Source organism: Ambystoma mexicanum, chromosome 9 (assembly GCF_040938575.1).
Source record: "Ambystoma mexicanum isolate Mex_15411 chromosome 9, UKY_AmexF1_1, whole genome shotgun sequence".
Lineage (NCBI taxonomy): Eukaryota > Metazoa > Chordata > Amphibia > Caudata > Ambystomatidae > Ambystoma > Ambystoma mexicanum.
The window spans coordinates 848,179,741-848,194,338 of NC_090931.1; the positions used below are offsets into that span (position 1 = coordinate 848,179,741).

At 44.1% G+C, this 14,598-nt stretch overlaps 1 protein-coding gene across 4 annotated transcripts in view; it reads right to left on the reverse strand.

Annotated features, from left to right (window-relative positions):
* Positions 1-300: 300 nt before the first annotated feature.
* Positions 301-14,598, reverse strand: part of ERBB4 (erb-b2 receptor tyrosine kinase 4) — a 2,687,977-nt gene continuing 2,673,679 nt past the window's right edge. For all 4 annotated transcript variants that reach the window (XM_069615918.1, XM_069615916.1, XM_069615919.1 and 1 more), the window contains one exon: positions 301-12,615. In XM_069615918.1, the coding sequence (XP_069472019.1) occupies positions 12,167-12,615 (449 nt within the window). In that variant the 3' untranslated portion in view covers positions 301-12,166. The remainder of the gene's footprint in view (positions 12,616-14,598) is intronic.

The window sequence follows — 14,598 nt, forward strand, 5'->3', positions numbered from 1 at the left end:
CTCGCCTACAATCGGTGATTTAGCACATCTCATAGCACAAGGGTACATAAACCAATGATTCAAATATGGAACATGTGTATCCACAGATATTTTGTCTGTCACCTTGGCTTATAAAGGGCCATTAAAAAGCAACTTCAGATGAAACCGTTCCATGAAAAAGGAAATTTAAAAAAAAAAAAACATGAACATTTGTTGGAAATGTGATGCTTAGAGTCAACATTTAGCAATATCTTTTGATCCGCCAGGTAATATTAATTAAAACAAAATTCAAAGTTAACAATGACAGAGGAAAAACACATATTTTCTTCCATATTTTATTGAATTTCATTTATATTAAATTAAAAATATATTTCTGACAGATTCATTTAACAAAAACGCAGAACAGTTTTCAAATTGTTCATCCGAGGTGAGAATTATGTGATGAAGAAAAAAGCAGGGGGGAGTTCTACGTTTTTTTTTTTTCTTTTTTTAAACGAACAGCAATACTGTAGTTTCAGGACCAGAAGCTGATCCACAGGGAAAAACTGAAGAGAAAAAAACAGGAGAATTTGCAGGAAGCGGAATATCCTCAGACTTTCCCGCTCCCCGCCATTTTCAACCATAGAGAAAAGAAAAACAGCACGTAAACGAAGAAATAATGCTAAAACAGTTTCCTATTTCATGTATTTTTATAAAAAGTTAGTTTACTGCGTTCAAACAGTGCATAATCCTTCATATTTGAAATATAAGAACAAAAGATGCAAATTAAAGGCTCAAAGGTAAACTGTACACCACACAACGATTGGCAAATCTTATGATGTCAGCGAATGCGGGGAGGCTGAACACGTCACGACACGGCGAACACACAACCACAAGAGATGTCAGAAAATAGAACTGTCAAACAAACAGAAAAAAGAGGGGAGAAGGAAAGAAAAATCACAAGCCAATTACTTATATACAAATCAAGCCTAATGGACGACTATGCGAGAAATCATGGTATGCACGGCGGTGCGGGGGGAGGGCTGGAGGGGAAGAAAGCGCATCATCTTTATTTACATATCCATCTAGCCGTGTCTTCAACGAGCTATAAAAATACTATTCACATTTTCAAAGTAACATACAGTAGTGTTTTTGCACTGTGTGGAAGGCAGCTCACTTTGATCCGCACCCTTTGAACGGCATGTAGACAACACCAAGAGTCTTTCCGAGGAGTTGGTCCAGAAACAGAGTCCTTGGGTTGCCCAGGAGTTTGGAAAGAGAAGTGGGAAGTGGTTTTGGTATCTTCAATGGATATTGGGCAAAAGGTTCGGGGGCACCTTGGCATTAGACTAGAAAATTGGTTCGCTAACACCCAGCATCTTGCTCAAGTTAGCCATTGGGAGAAGATCTTAGTGTGCCATAAATATTGTGCATGTAAATGATAAGATCATTCAAGGAATTGCTTTAGTATTAAGAAAGATGCCTGGAGCACTAGAGAAAGGGATTTTTTGAAGAGATGTCTGGGTATGTGGTCAGACTGGTTCTAGTGCCCATCCAAAGATAACACTCAGAACAAGACATTTTGGGGTGTCTCAGGCCAGAAGATGGACATTTCCACAGGAAAAGCTTGGAGGTAATGGTAAGACACTTGGATTTCCAGTGACTTCACAAATATGGATGATTTTTTGCGTGTTCAGATTTAAAGAAAGCGCAAAGAACAAGATGCCTATTCTAGATCAGGAGTAGGCAAACTTCAGATGTTCGGACCTACAAATTCCATCAGGACCTAGCCATGGTTAGGGCTCATGGGAGTTGTAGGCCAATCCATTTGAAGGGCTTCAGGTTGCCAACCTCAGTTTGAGATGAAGCCACACAACTATTGCAGCAGGATTAGGCATTCATTTGTCATTTATCATCCAACAGTGCAGTATGAGCCAGGCAGAAAGGATGACATTGCCTCATTTCAGTAGTTGATTCGGGTACCATGCAAGAACCTGCTGATACATTTGCTGATTCAGTGATGAAGGAATCAACCAGTCAAACTGCTTGATTTGGATAGCGAGCATTGAGTCAGCCAATCAAATTCTCTAGGTTAGAAGCTGCAGAATGAGAGCCATGTTTGTGTCTACCCACCCCAGCTCTGCCTCAATCGCATCTGCAGTGACTTATTTGAATAATTTTGGAGGAAGTGGTCCTGCGTTTATGAGAGGAACAGATGTTTAGACAGACTGAAATTAAGGGTATTGTAGCTAATCCAAATTAGCTACAAATGCTGTATCCATACAGGATTACCATATGTTTTAAAACCTATTAGTGTTTATTTTGGATTAGGAGTCTGTTTTTCAGGGAGACTCTTTGGGTGCAATAGTTATTCATTTGAAATTAAGCTTGTCGAGAGTCCTATCTTTGTTTCCGTTAAGCATTTGGTTGATCTCTTGAACCGAAAAGTTGGTTTTACCGTCCGACCTTTTTTCATAGTCTTACCGCAACATATAGATCCAGCATCACACCTGTTCAGGTTTTTACTCTCCGTCATGGGCTTCAAAGGGGCACACGCTGCACAGAGATGTTAACTGCACATCCTCGTGATCGCACAGCGTGCACTGTGACTAATTGTGCAAAGAATTTGACAATGAAATGGAGCCATAGATAAAACAGATAATCCTGCAGCCCTTCACCAAGGGTTTAAATCCCAAGATGAAGACAGAACCATTTCTTCATAGGACGGCGCTCGTATGCAAATTTCCATTGTGCAACTCCCTCTTTTCAGCTTCGAAAAAGTAGAAATTCTGACTTAAAAATGTGCATAAAACAGTGTCCCTCTGAGGAAATTTGTATAGGCACGCATTGTGCTGGCGTTCATATGGTACGGATACTTTCGATGGAGGGTATCGGAGCAAGAGGCATGCATATGCAGATGATAATATTTGATGTTCCTACACTCGAGGATCCTGTTGATAAATATTCAGTGAATATTTTCCACATGTCTTGTACCAGCAGTAAACATCGAAATTATTTGGTATTATTCCAACAATGAAATGATATTGAAGTTTTACGTCTTTACTGATTTCGCAGTGGCTTGGCATCAATATTAATTCATATTTTTTCTGATTTCAGAAAATCAAGAATCACGGAAATGGTTTTAAAATGTTTTTATTCAGCCAATAAGGAAAGGACAGCAATAGGGGTGGTGGTGATGGATCGGCAGAGGGAGAAGCAGGAGAGCGCCTCCGCGTCGCAAATCTTTGCCACGGTAAGATATGCACCGCAAGCCTCCAAAAATTGTCAGATGAAGTCTAGGCTCCCCCTTGGCACCACTGGAGTCACGCTTTCTATTCTGATTAAGATTGATCAATGACAGAATCCATTATGGCAGCTTTGGAAACTTACATTGTTGGGGGCACAAATGTTCCAGGCAGCACGGAATGCTGAGAAAAAAGACACTATGGTGTAACGGGGATTTTTCCATTTTAATTGTAGCTTACACACACAAAAATCTAATTTACTGAAAATGTCTGCTTTCTGATCAAACTGTGGTTTCCTGCAAAGCGAAACCATCTACTGTAATTCATCCCGTATACCAGTCAAGGGTCAACATTTTGACGTTTTGCGGATAGTGAATTAGGCTATCCGTCAGCGAGCAACGGATTGCTGGTGACCAAGGCGACTCAACATGGCAGGCCCCGCTTGCGGGGAGAGGGGGAGGGGTGGGGACAGGCGGTTTCATGATATCAGCGATTCATCTATGCACACTTTGGGCCAGATTCCAAAAAACGTTTTCCTTGATTGTGTAGGGCAAGTACACACCCAAGAGAAGAACAACACCTTCTACAGGTGGCGGTGTTCACAAAGGTTTGCTGTGCACACATGTCTACACAGGCAGATCCAATAAACTGCAGAATGTGTGCTCTCCAGAGCACATCCTTTAATCATTAAAAGATTGGCTGTGGGATATGTACCCTATGTGACCATAGACAGCGCATAGAGGAGTCTTTTCAGACCCTTGCTTGCAGCGATGTGTTCTTAATAGAAACGCTCATCCTCAGCAGGAACATTTTGATATTCTCTTTCATTTCGTCTCAAGAAACCTTGAAAAACGAGAGAAAAGTGGCACATGTAATCGAACAGGTGTATAGGAACTACATAAAGCGGCTCAGTTTCTGCTCGCCAATGGCAGTGTTGAGGCAGTGAAGTACAATGTTGTAGTCCACAGCCTGCAAGGTTATGTATAGGTGAAGCTGGATCAGATATCTGTGTGGTCCTAGAAAGCTCAGCAGAAGAAGCCAGTTCCGCCGTGATATGAAATCATCTGGCCAGGCTAGATGAAGAGCTGAGCGTGAGCGGATGCCGCTTTTGACCAGCTCTTTCTCTAATCCTATCCCAGCATATCCAGGTGACAACCTGTCTGCCACTTCCTAACCCAAAACACACCTTTAGCAATGTACAAGGGGTGACTGCCCTCAGCAATGAAAGTGGCCCTGGTAAAGGGGATAGTAAAATAGCCTCATTTCACTATAAAGCATGCTACAAAACACAATGAACTCAAAGAACTCATATGTCCGAAGGGATCTTTCTATATTGGCAAACGCGTAGCGACGCGTTCAAGCTTGGGTTCTAGACTAATGGGTGATATATTCTTGGAAAAGACAATCGAATAACATTTTAAACAACTCCCAAATAAAAGATGAGGCACCCCATGACAGCTGACAACCTTGCACAATGTTCCCAGGTGTTTTTCTTGAACAGGTGCGTTCAGCGCCAGCTGCCCTCCACACAGACGCTCCGTTTATTTATCGACCCATATAACAGCAGTAACCTTTTATTATGCTACATAATTCCATAGTGCTTCAACTCGAAACAACAGCTTACATATATGAATTTGTCATTCACAGTTCAACAAGGTAGTCATACCAAAAATAGTTTATCCTTCACAAGTATTGTGGGCTTCAAGTCTTCCACCAAACCTCAGATGCTCACTCTGAGTACAAGACTTGCCCTCCATGTGGCAAGCTCTCTCTTGTGCCATGTCTATTGGATTCTGGGATGTCTCTAGCGGTGGAAAGGAGGGGCCTGGGAAGGGGCACAGCCTTGAGAAATGAGCTGGAAGCCAATATTTGGGCTGACTTCACCAAACCAAGGAAACAATAATTGACCATCTGATGCAATATGAAGGTTTCCTGGGCAACCATACTCAAAAGAAGTGCAGGGATACAAATTAGGATTGGACAAGCAGGAGCTAAAAGCAGCTCCTGGGTATCCAGCATTAACCAGTGACCAGGAGCTACCACTGGGGAACAAGCAGCTAGTACACAGCGTTTGCAAATCTAACTTCCACATTAGATCCAAACGGTTCCAAGTCTTTTCATCAAAAATGTTTCATCTAAACATTTTTCCATCGAATATTTTATAACCAAAATATTTTCATTCAATACATTTTTTTGGGGGGGGGGTCTCCCCCAAACCCTTTTTTAGGACCCTTTAAAAACCCACCCCAAACATTTTGCAAACAAAATTAACCCTTTACCCCACACAAAAATACATTCGATTAACATGTTTTCGTTTGAAAAAATTTGATGGAAAATGTTTAGATGAAACATTTTTCAATGAAAAGACTGGATACCGATCCAAATGTATCATTTTGTCAATTATTTGCAACCCATGATGACTTAAATTCACATAGGTGTGTTTGTTCAGCATCAGTTGGCCTGGGGATCTAAACAAAGCTCCTTGTAGCTGTTGGTTTCAAGCAAACCAGGCTCTTCTAGGCTACATGTAGGAGCTAAATATCTCCGAGCTCCCCTTAATTTCGAACGCTGAAAGCATGTGTGTGAGCACAAGCAGAATTAGCCCCAGGGTGATAGAAATTCTTCCGAATGTTTAGAAAATTAAAATGGGAATTAGCAGAAAATTTAAAGGACTTAACAGTTAGCACCCACGCTAGTGAAAAATGTTGCCTTGTAGGTTCTCCATCTTTAGTGAAGCGCTCTAGCTTTCATAGTCGGTCCCGGGATTTCTGGGGCAGCATGAGCTCATCTAGTTCCAGTAACTGAGGAAAGACACAGTAAGGATGTACAAGAGCTGAGGTGACTTCAGAAGGAGACTTTTTCCTGTCAATCAAGTCAATGCATCGAGGATGGGGGAGCCGCAGGTGCAGCAGATTATGCATGCAAGAACTGCTGGTGGGGCATTTGAAAGTAGCATCCTATTAAACTGTGGGCAGAACCAGTGATAATACCGTCCTATTGGTCACCGAACTTTAGGAGGAACCATTAAGAAACCCACCTTCTCCCTGCATTACCTGTAGTGGGACTTCCAAGGACACTGGGCTGTCAATGTGTTAAGTACAGGAGGAACATTGGAAGTCATTATATTATGAATTGCAGGTGGTTTTGGCTGGAGCTTTCATGACCACTGTCTTATCAGTGGTTTGGCTGTGGTAGAACCCTGTTCAAACATCACTATCAATAGACCATGGGTGAGAGAACCTTCAAAAAACACTGCCCTTTCCCTGCACTAGATGTGGGAGGAACCTTTCAGGAGGTTGAATTGACCTGTCACTGTGGCTGGGTGTGACCTTTTCAGGGCATCAGGGTAAGCCTTAACTAACCAAAGGGTGGCTTTTGAGGGCATTGGTTTGCCCTTTTACGGCAATAACTGTTGGAGGAGCTTCTTATTACCAACTAAAATCAATGTGCCAGGCACGGTCGCTACCCTTGATATCACAATCACTTCCATACCCATACCCTACCCGCTGGGGGAGCCTTCGATCTCACCACCCGCTCAGTCCCATACCTAGTGGGAAGCATGGCCTGAGAGCTGACTATGGAATGGCTCACGGATTCGGTCATGAACCTCGCTGTAGGCCGGACCACCTTACAACTTCCAACCAAGTGGATGGCGTGTTTCAAAATCTCAGAGCTACAGTGACGTCCTATCGGTGAGCAGATCCCCTGCTTTACCGCAATTGGTGAAGATTGGCTGTAAATAGAAACCTGGTGTGGCAGACAGACAGGCCCAATGTTCCTTGCTCGCTTGTTGTATCTACAGTTGATCCTTTACATGACAGAAAGATCCATGGCCAGTTGGTTCCCGTTGTCTCTGGACACATCCATTGTATAAGTAGGTTGTTATAGATTCTGCAACTGAAATTAGAATGCCATTTTAATTGGGCTACATGGAATGGGAGGCTTTAAACCCTAGATCCACTCTCTCATGGCAGGCAAGGACACATGTATTCTTTCAATGCATCTTTTCAGCAAAGCATAGGGCTAGGGCAAACATTGCCCTGCTGTACAGATGCATTAAAAGAATATTTTTATTTTGCAATGGGTCCGTTTTTTTTTCCCTGAGTACAAATTGCAACTGAAGTGGTGCAACGTTTCTGTAATATTGCCCCTCTGGTTCCATAACTACCTTATAATATGTGCTTCCCTTAAGCGGCTCGGACATTTCCAGAACGACTGAATGTATTCTTAGGAGTACAGTGACGTCGGGGAGCGGATGCTGCATTGTCCTAAACATGCCCTAAATGTGAAACCGTGGACCATGTGCACCACCGCCGTCAGGGCATTTCTCCTTTTCAATTGAAAAAGGCTGCCACACGTTGGGGGGCTCTGTTGCTCTGGCAAAGAAAGCATAACAGAATTGCTTAGCAGCCTTTCAGGTTTTACACTCTCCACTGACGGCCTTTCTTTGTTCTGATGCACAGAGGCTGCCCAACCTGCTCCATGATCATCTCAGATACGCATCGCCTCCTTCCATTGCTTTAACTAGGATTTGTCCACAAAATGAAGCCACAAGGTGGGATCCATGGTGTGCAAAGTTTTCCTTAAGTCTGGGTCACTTTAAAGACAGATCTTTTTGTAAAGTTTTAATGTATTGCAGCATGTTTAACCCTGCTTTCAGATATTTGATGTGGGCCAGTGGATGTGCTTGGAGATTAACGAAGTTCAAGGTTGGGATAATGTTCATGTATCCTCAATAACAGTGCTTTCAGTGGGATTAGAAATTGAGGGGGGGGCTCTCATCAGGGGGCGTGACCTAAGTACATTAGGCCACGCCCCCTGATAAGAGCCCCACCCCCCCAGGGGGCTGCTAAAAGTAGTAGAGCTTGGGCGCACTGGCATTATTACCTTTGATGAGCCCAGCGCCTCCTTTTAAACAAAAGAAGGGACTGGTCGCATCAAAGGTGTGACACCAGTGTGCCCCAGCTCACACGCAGCAGGCAGCCCTTTCATTCAAGGAGCCATGTGGTGTAACGCTTTAACCACGGACTCCTTGCATGAAAGGGCTGCCTGCTTCTGATGGCTCTGCTCTCTGAAAGAGGAGGAAGGCTGGACTGCCCGGCTCTCCATTTGCTTCTGAGTAAAGAGTTATCACCCAGCAGGAAGCTCTTTGGCCGCACTACTGGAGTATATAATTTTCAAATTTGCCCCCACGAACTCCCGCGCATCTTCAAACTGCCGTGACCTTGTTCACTCTTACGAAACCAATAAGTATGTCGTCCTGAAAGACACCATTCCTGGGGATGCTTCAGCCTATATGAACCGTCCAGGCCTTCTGTCTGAACCTGGCGCGCTCCGCGAGCCTCGTTCTGGAAGCCACGTAGTCCAGCTCGCGCTAGAGGGACGGAGCGTTCAATCAGCGCTTGACAGACAGGAAACCAGCCTCTTGGAGTTGTAGTGCGCATCCGGCATCAAACCCGCCGACAGCTCCTGTCACTCCAGTTTCCTCCTTTCCAGCTGGGGAGCTGTCTTTGTTAGGCGTACACAACCCCGCTAAACATGATTCCATCTGCGGGGGAGGCTCAGGGAAGACAGACCAAGGTCTTCTGCTTTCTGGACAGAGCCGTCAGTCACAGCCAGCGGAAAAAGACAACAAGCACGTCCCTTTCTCTAATGAGAGAGGAGCGGCCACTATAATCTTTCTCATCGACCAATCTCGTGCTGTCTTCACTCACGCCACACACCTGAAGTTATCGTCCAGGCACCAAGTCTAATTATGGTCGTTCAATGCTCATCTAGTGAAACTGGGTGCCGCCCGACGTCTGCCAGCTTAGGTACGTCACGTGCTACCGAAATTGTGAGCCACAGTAATCCAACTCCTTGCCCGAATTGAGCCACTCGTCCGGTGACGAATGAAGGGGGTGATTGGGCCTTGCTGGGATTTGAACTTGAGACATGCAGGCTAGAAGTGAGCTTTTATGTCTTGCATCCAAGAGTATACACATTACAGGAGCTTTGATCTAATGCTACTTTACCATTATGGTCCATATCCACTTGTTTGTACAGTGGTCTCTTGAACCGCGATGACAAACCCAAGCAATATTTGGTCTTAAAGTTATGATAGGTTATTTTTGACTCGCTTAATACCTCAGAGGTTTCTAAGCGCGGACCCGGGGATCGAATCTCGAACCTGTGTTGCTCCGTGTCATCTTGCTTCCAAGGCAAGCACGTTGCCGCTGAGCTATTCTGCCGAGACGTTCCTAAATATGTCGTATTGATTGGGCAATATAGGCTAATTTTCATTTGCGTTCGCTCCTTTCGTTATTGCTTCACCCACATAGATCTACGTGGTGGCGGGCTTGTCCTTGGAGAGAGTATGCAAGCCATGCACACGGATACAGAAGTCTCCATCATGGGGCTCACATGCCACTAGTCCATTGCACAAGGCAGAGGGGGATTTGAAACCACATACTACTGAAAACAAAATCACTTTTTATAGAAAAACATATAACAATAAAAACTCTATTGAAATAACAGTGAATAGATGATACTGAACAGAAGAAAATTATGAGTGTGCTCTTGGCTATCACTAGATTCATTCCTGATTTCTGGAGGTTTCATGCCATAGGCCATGGGGCTGCAACATGCAACTCTTCAGATGTTTTGAACTACGATTCTCACAATCCCCCTCCATTGCCTATGCTGGTTAGGGCTGATGGGAATTGCAGTGCAAAAGAACCAGAGAGTGAACGTTTGCAGGACCCTGTCATATACAGTGTTGCGCCACTCACCCATCATTCTAGAGCACACTATGCAATACGTGGTACAGGATTGTTTCACCACAGATAAATGGTTTTTATTCTTCTCCCAAATAGAGTCAAATGCAGGAGGCCATTCCTTTGACTGCTTTTGCGTAATGTAGAGTCAATTCCATCATTGTGCTCTTAGAAATACATTTAACAGTCACTTCCGGGAAGATTGTTAAAACTCTCCCAAAAAAATCCAAATAATTCTTCATGTTGGCCTTCCCACAGTCCTCTTTGCGTACTGTTGGGGTCTGCAACCTATGGCTCTTCGTCTCTTTCGGACTTTCACTCCCACAATGCCTCACCATTAACTATGCTGGCTAGAGCTGATGGAAGTTGTAGTCCACAAATCTGAAGAAAGAAAGGTTGCACAACCCTGATTTACAAAGATACAGCAATCATACAACCGATCATCCCTCATGAGAGGGGACATGCAACAAGCGTGCTAAGGCTTCTGATTGGCAAATTATAGTTTGAGTGAGTTTTCTTATTTTGCCAACTGCTACAAGTGTTTTCCCTTCAGGCAGTCTCCACGAATTGCAGTCAAGTCCCCTGGTGCTGAGACAGGTCTCCTGGGGACTGAGTTTAAGAGGAAGTTATCAATTTATTGTGGAAGGACAGGTGAATGCCCACTAAATACGTGTGCATATACCTGCACACTATTTCACATTACAATATGTATTTCATTTTGAAACAGTCTACATTGCTAAGAGCGTCCATATTGCTTCTTTCAGTATCCCTTGAACAACCCAGTAACAAGGGACACATCTACACCAAATCACATCTTGAGTGCAAAGCAGCTTGTCCACAGGAGACCCAGGCAGGCCTCTGCCTAGTTGCCACTCCTCACCTTCCTGAATTGCAGATCGGGCAGTTAAAGTTCTTTTACCCATTCACCCCACCTACTCCCAACCTCCCCCCACCCCTGCCAGGCCACATTGACATGATGACCTTTGAAATGGACAGCCTAGTCATTATGGCCCTGAACACAAGGACCCATTAGGCACAGCCAGACTGCACAAAATGAATTTGAACAAGTACCACGGCATGGTACTCTTGCCCCTCTGCGTACCCTCCGGGATGTATAATTGCTGTAAAGCATTAATTTAATGTTCTTTCAGCCCAATATGGACCTTGTAAGTCTATTAATGACCTGGCCTAACCATTTGCTATGTACAGAAACTCTCCCTCCCATTCCTCATTGGACTAAAGGAGAACATGTAAATATGGCCATATTGCTGAATTAGAGAGAGTTTGAGTTGAGTTGGATAGGAAATTAAACACGTATAAAACATAGAATTTAGGCTGTTAGCCACCAAAAAATAACTAATTGTGGTCCTTGGCACCTTCTTCTTTATTATTTAGTGGCTGAGAGGTTGGTGGATTCCAACTTCTTTCTATGTCCAGGCTCAACTCGGTCTCCGTGTTTCTATGGGGCCATTTTGATATTACATAGACTGGCCTGCGGCCTATTAATGCCACGTGCCATAGTTTCCATTGTCGACACACATGGTGACCACTGACCAGTGGTGATGACCTCCAAAGACGAGGCTGCGCAGAACAAATGTCAAAGCCTTCTTTTTGTGGTGGAGTCTGAAGTGTCCATGACGGAGATGGCTTATGCAAAGCTGGCCATCCATTTTTATGGAGCATGATAATCCTGTAGAAAGAAGCTGTAGTTCCCATCTTCAGGTGACAAAATGTATATCGAAAATCATTATCACCAAGAATACTGAGTGTGCTCTCGTAAATTCATGCTCCAAGGAGCAGATATTGTCAAATCATACCCAGAGCATTTGTGTTTTAAAAAAAACGGACTTGAGCGTAGCAGACACTCTAGCAGAGATCCGTTCTAATTCAGCATCGCTACACCCTCCTCTTTCAAGTTTTCCTGTCACCCAATGTCCAACTCTGCACAGTCTAGAGAAAGTGATGACACATTAGCTAGTCTTTCTTCTCGTCACTTCCCCTCCAACTATTGGGCGATCCAATTGTGACGTGTGTTCAATCACGCAGAAACATCAGTGGATGGAGAACAACTAGTAGAGCAAGCCCACCTGAGAGAGAATGAGAAGGAGAGGTGGCTTAGGAAGGACGTTGAGAATAGGGTGAGATGCAGGAGGGTAACAGGGAAGTTGACTCCCCTCACTTCAGTAATTCTGAAGGGAAAAGGGGACCCTACACGACTGTGTTCCGGTGTCTGTAAGGCGGAGGGGGCAGCATCATGCCTGGTTTCAGCGAGAACTCTGAGAGGTACTCAGGGTTTTCTCCCACGATGGGCCTGATTCGCCCATTCTGTTTGTAAAAGTATTTTGTGCTGTACTCTTGCAAGTAGTCGGGGTGGTGGAGCGTGCTCCGTGGAGGGAGGCTGTGGTTCCAGTACTCGGGGTTGTCAAAAGCTTTCTTGGCCTTCTCGGGAATGACAGCCAGACTGTTGTTCTTCAGGTACTCAGCAGTTTGCAAGGTGTTGGCAACAGTGTTTAAGTAAAGTGGCTCCTTCACGTACTCCTCCTCCACCTTAGTTTTCCCATTGGCGGCCTTGTGGTAATCGGGGTTGTCCAGCGAATGCAGGTCACTCGTTTTTCGCCGGGCAACAAAAGGGTTCTCTTCCACAGGTTTCAGGTAATCTGGAAGACAAACAAAAATAGCATTAATGGACCCATTAAATAGATCTGTTTCAAATAAAGACAGTTCCCTAGTTGACCCTGTAAGATATTCTGATATGCACTGGTGAGCAGTTTAGGAAGCTCACACTAACACAGAGGACTTTACGCATAAGTGCTTGCAGTCTGGTACTGTTCATGAGGACCAAATACGTACCAGAAATAGGTGATTCACACTCACTGCACTATTTCACGCCATGTTTCAAAGAGCATAAGAACCTTAATCTAATGTCTCAATAGGCCTCAAGGTCGAAGCGATAAACAAAATGTGTATAACTCATGTTGGAAAAACTATTAGACAGTTCAGAACTCGCATAGTGGAACACAGATCGAAAATTAGAACTAAAACCTTATCTGCTCTATTAGTTGAACCTTTTATGGAATTGGGACACAACCAAGATGGACTTAGATGGTGGAGATATGAGGGCGAAAGAAGAGGCACTCTCATACAAGTAATAACAGTGGATGTACAATTTAGAGATTTGTATACATGGTTTGAACGAGACGGATGAGTGGCATCCGTTAGGCTGTATATAGAGCTTGATTGAGTTATACCCAATTTTTAGACATTTCTATGTATAACACCACTTTGCATCTTGTACGCCTGGTGGCCCTGAATCATGCTGTTCCCATCTTCATCTTGTATCCTGGCTTGCAACATTATGGCCCTCATTACAAGTCAGGCGTTAAGGGTTTAACGGCGCCGTCGGCGCCGTTAACCCTTAACGCCTGATTCACACTTTAACACCTGCTTTTTGCAGGCATTAAAGTCCAAGGCGCTAAGCGACTTTGTGCTAATTACGGCACCGTAATTTACGGTGCCGTAATTAGCACCTTCCCCATCCCCTTTATGCCCTATGGGGCAAAAATGGGAATGGGGAAGGGCAAATGGTGAATGGGAAGTTACCGCCCCACTCACCTTGGAATGGGGCGGTAATTCTGCCATCGACCATGGCGGAATCCGGTATGGACCATGGTGCTAATAGCACCATGGTCCACCGCCTGACTTGTAATGAGGGCCTATGTGTTACTACTGACTTCTGCAATTGTATAACCTCTCCCCTCTTGCTTCTCCATTCTTTTTGACTGCTTACTCTCTGTTGTATCCTCCTCTCCCTTTCTCCCTTTTCCTATCTCCTCCCCTCGTCCCCTTACTTTCTTCAATGCACTCAGTCTATCAGAATTGTCCCTGGACATAGTATATAGCAACCTCGTCTGTCTCCTCACCCCTCCCCTTATCTGTTTGTCCCCCCCAGCACTATCTGAAATGTCATCAGAGCTAGTACGATAGTCGCTTGTTTTGTTCCTCCCCTCCCTTTCTGCACCCCTCTCCTCACTTTTTGTTTTTCTCCGGCTCTACCAGAAATGTTGTCAGGCCTAGTACTGTAGTCACCTGTTTCCATTTCCTTCCCACTCTCCTCCTCCCTTCCTTATCTGTGTCTTAGATCTTGCAATATCTGAAATGTCGTCACGCCGAGTATGATAGTTAATTTCACATCCTTGCTGTTCATGGCCTGTAAGAATGTCATTGTATTTTCTTTTGTTCCCTCCCTTGCCTTGAAGCGCTTTGAAACACATTGTGAATAGGCGCTATATAAATAAACTATTATATCATATCATTGGACCTGTCATGTTTCCCTTTCACTTATTTTATGATTAGAACACAAGCGTTCCCAGTGTCAAGTTGGCGTGACCACATTTCAGTATCTATTATATGATATTTTCAGCTTCCGTTATATATTAAAGGACCAGTTCTATGTATGCTGCACATTTATGGAAATTACATTTCACTTTGTTAAAGTTTTCCGTATAAACTTCTTTCTATGAAGGTAACCACATGGCACAACCTCTTTTTTTAGTGGTCTAGTCTTTTCTAATCCCTAGTGGTCAAGTCTTTTCTAGTCCGTACATCGGACGCATGCAGCTTCAATCAGGTGTTAGCCTGAG